General features: G+C 41.4%; 1 protein-coding gene across 2 annotated transcripts; it reads left to right on the top strand.

The window, feature by feature from the left end:
* Window positions 1–2,532: 2,532 nt before the first annotated feature.
* Window positions 2,533–6,278, top strand: asmt2 (acetylserotonin O-methyltransferase 2). 2 transcript variants are annotated; one of them, XM_088311010.1, is made up of 8 exons: window positions 2,533–2,837; window positions 3,169–3,349; window positions 3,618–3,747; window positions 3,828–3,896; window positions 3,964–4,111; window positions 4,461–4,617; window positions 4,834–4,956; window positions 5,543–6,278. In XM_088311010.1, the coding sequence occupies exons 1-8, from the start codon at window positions 2,757–2,759 to the stop codon at window positions 5,752–5,754; spliced, it is 1,101 nt and encodes a 366-aa protein (XP_088167136.1). In that variant the 5' UTR covers window positions 2,533–2,756; the 3' UTR covers window positions 5,755–6,278. The 2 variants fall into 2 exon arrangements, with proteins under 2 accessions (XP_088167136.1, XP_088167126.1); XM_088311000.1 differs by having other exon boundaries at window positions 2,534–2,837; window positions 3,964–4,082; window positions 4,480–4,617.

The following is a 6,278-nucleotide window of genomic DNA, read 5'->3' on the forward strand; positions in this document are numbered from 1 at the left end:
AACTTTGAGAGGGGAGTGTTACAGTTTTCTTAAATTTAGGGTAATTCTTTTACATTTGCCAGATTTAATGGTAGTTTTATTTTTATATATAGTAGTTTTGTTTCAAACATGCTCAAGTTTTTGGGTTTTGTGAGAATTTCAACCGATGCAGATTTATTTATTTATTTTTATGGTTGTCTTATTTTACTTTTTAGGTTTGTGGTCGTATAATTTGAACATGGTCATACTTTTGGCACTTTTTTAGTATTATTATTTTTCCAACCTTTGGGCTTTTACACAAGTTTAGTGCTTGTTTTATCCTTGCGACATGTGGGGATTTCCTTTTTTTTTTTTTTTTTTTGTCATACATGGGGATTTTGATTTTGAAGGCTTATTCCTGAAGTGGCTCTCTTTAAGGTTTAAGACTACCTATTGTGAAACACACCAAGCTGTTTGTGAAATCTTTCAAAGTTTTTGTGGCATTTTTCCACAGAACCCTCTTAGCCCAGAGCGCTCCGCTTGGAGTCTGACTCACTGGCATCCAAATGTGTCCCAAAGAATTCACGGAAATCATTTATCCTCTGAGTGGGAATAGCAGCCCGGCTAAGGTGTTTTCAAGTTTGTTTTACCTTGTCCGTAAGTGAGTACGAGCTTTCCTGGCAGGAAAAGGGACGTGCTCAGGATTAGCAAGGTCAGAGGGGCAAATTCTGTTCAGACAGACCACGTTGCAAAGATTTTTATTTTTTTTTAAAGCAGTGGGATGGGAAGCGGGATGACGGGAATTGTCAGTTACGGAAAAATGTGATCAAACAAGCATTCGATTGATTTGAGACATAAATTACTGTCCCGATAATAATTCACAAGTGTTATTTTAAGATGTGAAACAAAACTTTCAATGTTTTGGACCAATTAGCCATAAATGCTAATAACTACGTAGTTATTCATTTCACGAAAAACTCAAAAATAGTCTACATATAGATTGCTAGCGATTTAAGTGAACATGTTAGCATCACTTTACTTTCCGAACTGTCTTATTCATAAATTCAAAAACTCCTCAAGCCTCAAAAACAACACCTTGTTGTCTTTTTAAACATGAATTTAAGACCCCCTTAACATATCACTTATTAAAACCCACTATTTACACCCCCCCTGACACATCATCAAAACGGAAGTCTTCATAATGAAATTAATGCCGTATTTTAAGTTGTGACTGATTCGTGAATTTGAGGATAAACGGTTCCGAATAGATAATGGCATGGATGGATTCAAGTCTCATTTAGCTGAGTTGGTGTTTGTCTCCCTCTGGTGTTACAAACAGGTACAAACACAAACGTGTCCCAGAAATTATAAAGATTCTGCGCATCAGAAAAAATAAATAAAAAATGTAGACGAACAAAAATCGTAAAAAGTAAATATCTGTTACAATTTGGTGAAGTTAACATCTTAATTCCCTATTTTAAAAATACAGGCTTCTCTAAGTTTTTGCTTTTAATGACCTTTTTTTTTTTTTTTAACTGGGATGAGCTCTTCTTTACAGTGGCCACACACATTTGCTTTCTGGTTTTAAAAACACTAATCAAGAGAAACAAGAAAGAAAATCAAGTCACATTTGCAACAACGAATCCAAAGAGAATTAAAGTTAATGCTGGCAGAGCTCTACAAAGGTAAATACAAAAATATTTATTGTTGCTTTTTTTAATCGTTAATTATCAGCTGATAATTACAAATAATAGATGATGTAACTGAAATTAAAATTTTGCCTTTGTATGTCTCGTCAAGAGCGTCTTTGCATTATTTGTGCAAACAGGTGAAAAAAAAAAAATATATATATATATAAGGCGGCCGCCTTGCTTTGACTTTGTGTGACTGCTATTGTGTGCGTGCGTGTGTGTCATCATGCCATGTCAATGCTTTTGCTTCAGAACACAACTCGGCAAGAGACCACTTTTCACAGGACATTGTCGCTTTGGCCGCACATCAGCCCGAGGCCCTTTGCAAGCCAAAAGATGTGAGCGCAAGGCATGCTGGGATGTTCTCACTGCCCCACATCCCTGAGAGACAACGAGCCGAGTGAGACGTTATTGATGTGAAATATTTTGGTATATTTTATATCTTTAATGGGCGTCATCCCGGTGGCAGGGCGGTAGCATGCTGATGTCCTGTATTCTAAAGAACTAAAATGGCAGCACCCGCTTCTGCTTGTCTCTATTAGAGGTATTTATTATTATTATTAGGAATTATTATTGTACATTAGTACTTTATAAATCAGAGGATAGAGGGAGACATTCGATGTGAAACAACAAACTCGTGTTGTAGCTTTTTTGGGGGCGACGCAAAATACACCTACTCTTTACTTTCACAACTTTATGTAAACAAGAAATGAATAAATCAATCACGTTCGGATATTTGCATCATAAAGTAACTAACACAACAATAAAATGCTGCCAATTGGATTGAATTAACGACATATTGAAGTAAAAACAGGTTGAAGAAATAGTGTTTTTCTTCGTGATCGAAAGATGGACATTTGAAGGGCAAGGACGACGGAGTGCGCCACTCTTGTTATGGCCATTCGGGGAACTGCAACCCCACCGACCCAAATGCCACAACATGCAAGCAAGCAAGCCAGCCAGCCCCTCCTTTCTTTTGCTACACTTTGACCGACCATCATCTATCTGACAGCTCCTCGGGACGCTTTCGCGGAGCCCGAAGCACGTCTTAAGATTTCATGTGATTTTCGGGTGTGTTTTTTTGTTGTTGTTTTGTGAGGCGGATCGATGGCTGAGCATCTTTCGCAGAGTGAACTGGACTATCCGTTTAAACTACTCGAGTACTTCAACGGCTTCAGAGTGTCAAAGGCAAGTTTAAGAATGCATTGCTAATGTTGTGTTTGTTGGAGCAAATTGTTTTAGTTGACTGTCATAGCATGGCTGACAAGAACAAGTTGGGTCATTCCATGTCAGAAATGCAATTTAAATGGCTTGAAATGCAACGTTGAGGCTAATTTGTACTTTGACTTATTGATGTCAGTTTGTCGCCTTTGACCTCAAACAAATTCTCGGAATGGCCAGTCTGAGTACAAAGGCTCTTTAAATAGATCCGAATGTGTCGGCAATGTTTCGCATGCCACTTGCTAACATGCTAACGGCTACCATGCTCTCACTTTTGGCGAACTGTCTGTTTGCTCAGGTGATCTTCGCCGCCTGCGAGCTAGGCGTCTTCGACCTCCTGACGACGTCGCCTTGTGCTCTGAGCGCCCAGCAGGTGGCGCTGGCCCTGCACGCCAGCCAGGACGGAATAGAGCGACTGCTGGACGCCCTGGTGGGCATCGAAATCCTCCACGTGGAGACGCAACCGCCGGACGGCACAGGTGACCACCAACACTAACTAGTAGCCAGCCCTGCTCTAGCCCTACTACCACTTCTATCACTACTAGTAGTTATAAGAGTATTTCCTGGGGTGCCTACTTTTCCACACCAACATTCAAGCATGAACAGTTCTACTTAGTCTATATGCCTGAACTGATGAAGCTTGCTCAGATGAAAGGCCAAGCATTTTCTAAGACAGAACAGTCCAGTTGCAATCCAGGTATCAACATCCTGACCTAACATTTTCTGATGTCCTTTCTCCCACCTCAGCTCTTTACAGCAGCAGCGAAGTGGCCAATGTGTACTTGGCTAAAAGTGGCGCCAAGTCGCTGCACGACACGGCGATTTACCAGTCACAGACCATCTACCCACTGTGGAACAACCTGGTGGACGCTGTCAGGTCTGTGTGGAGGCTGACGCGTTAAAAGCAAGTTGTATTTATTTTAATTTTTGTCCGCTGCATCCTGCTTCTCCTCACAGGGAAGGCAAGAATCAAAACCAGAAGACCTTCGGCATCCTGCCTGAAGATGTCTTCCAAGCCATCTACAGGTGGCTCTCCGCGGGAGAATGTTGGGAATTGTTCGGTTTTGACATGACCATCTCGCTTTTTCGGAAGGTCCGAGGAAGAGATGCTCAAGTTCATGCGCCTGATGGACTCCTCCTGGGTCCTGGACGGACACGATGTGGTGACGGCGTTCAGCCTCGCCAGCTTCCGGAGCATCGTTGACCTCGGAGGTAAAAAGAAGTTTGCCCACCAAGGGGGTGTTATCGACACAAGTGTAGCATGCTAAAAGCTAACCGCCACGTTTACTGTCAAAGACAACACAAGACAAGGAGAATTACATATGTTGTGTATTCAAAAGAAGCAAACAACTTTGCCTTAAAAATGCCTCCGCTAGCTTCATGCTAACATGATGACAAACGCCATGGACAAGCTATTGAGTAGCAGCAATTTTCCCGGTGTGCTAACCATTGCAGCAGTGGATATTTGAACACAAATAGTGGCGCAAAACATGTGGACAGGCAATATCGCAATACTCACGTGCACATGGATGTTTTATTTGATGGCTTTCATTCAAAATCAGTTTCATTTTCAGATGTGCGATATTGCAGCTAACTCGTTACCTCGCAGGATGCACGGGTGCGCTGGCCCGCGAGATGGCGAAGGCGTACCCCTCGTCCTCCGTCGCCGTGTTTGACATGCCGGCGGTCGTGGAAATGGCTAACAAGCATTTCCTGCAGGAGGGGGACACCTTCACATTCCAGAGCGGTATTCAATCACTTTTTTTTCAGATGACATGTGCAGGTAACTATTGTTTTCAAACATTATGAATTGGTTTTTGAAAGCAGAACAGCACCCTCTGCTGGACTCTTTGAGGGGCTGCAGTGTCCGCCTGACAGGACGAATGCTGACCAACTGACGCATATATTTACACATCAGATTGCTACTCGGTGAATTATAAAATACATATTTCTTTTTTTTCAGGAGATTTTTTCCACGGGGAACTTCCTGCTGCCGATTTATACGTCCTGGCTCGCATCCTCCATGACTGGTCGGAGGACAAAGGTCTGATGCTTCTCAAGAGGATCTGCGACAAATGCAAACCAGGTGAGACCTTATCGTACCCTAAACATTATCGTGTCATGTTGTTATCGTATCACATTGTATTGTCTTTTATGCCGTCATAACTTATTGTATTTTATCATGTTGCAAAGGGTTGTGGATTTTGCCAATAAATGACGATTTAATATCTATCGCGATACATTTTAAAGTGGAAGGATTCAATTCAATGGCATCTTTTAAATCAAAACCAGTTTTTTTTTATTCAAATTTGTTGTTGTTGTTGTTAGGCAAAATCGCTCACTTTTGCATGCAATCCACCAAAAATATTTTAACATAATTAATCGTAACATAATCATACTGTACCATAACGTAAAGTTTCATATTGCATTGCATGAAATTGTATCATATGAGATTTCATTATTTTGCTCTATTTCGCATTTTGATGTATTGTGCCATTTGTATCTTATTGCGCCATCACCGTAATTGACCGAAAATATCTCGTGATCACCGATTTAAATCATGATCGCTCAGCCCTGCTGCTGCCATCTTGTGGTGGGGGTGTGATGTACACTGCGTATCCTGTCAGGATTCTCATGAGTTTATTTATTTATTTATTTATTTTTTTTGTCAGGCGGCGGCGTGCTGCTGGTGGAGGCCACGCTGCTGGAGAGCCGGCGCGGCCCCGTCCAGGCACAGCTCTTCTCGCTCAACATGCTGGTGCAGACGGAAGGCCGCGAGCATCCGCCTTCTGAGTACATCAGGATGCTCCAACAGAGCGGCTTCCGCGACGTGCAGCTGTGCCGCACGGGGAAATCCTATGACGCCATCTTGGCTCTCAGATAAGAACGCTGGAGACTCAGCTAAAGGAGCACTATTCAGGATTTAGCTGTTGTATATGCAAAAACAAGGATTATGCTATACACCAACCCCAATGAAACATGACGACATGCAATGTTCTAAAAATGTCATGACTTCATTGTTTGGGTGCGATGATTTTGTTGTTAGAAAGGAAACGTACATTTTGCATGAGGGCCCGAGTGATGAAATGTACCTATTGTAAATTCCATTAATTTTTTTCCACAACTTTTCATCCGAAGTTCAATTAAGAAAAGTATGTAGATTTGTTCTCAGATAGCAATGGTGAGGTGGACTGAGACCCTGTGGAACTGTGCAATCAATGTTTTTTTTTGTTTTTTTTCACACTTCACACAATTGTGATTATATTTAATGGTGAGTGCAACTGAACCCCTCGAAGCTCTTCCCTACTTTTTGGGAAATAAATGTGCATATTTAGACCACTTAATGCAATTATTATTCAAAATTTTCTATTAGTTGACAAGTCATAATAAAGCAATTTGGTACCGTTA

This window comes from Idiotropiscis lumnitzeri, chromosome 1 (assembly GCF_059441095.1).
Source record: "Idiotropiscis lumnitzeri isolate Australia: NSW breed Sydney's pygmy pipehorse chromosome 1, RoL_Ilum_1.0, whole genome shotgun sequence".
NCBI classification, from domain to species: Eukaryota; Metazoa; Chordata; class Actinopteri; order Syngnathiformes; family Syngnathidae; genus Idiotropiscis; species Idiotropiscis lumnitzeri.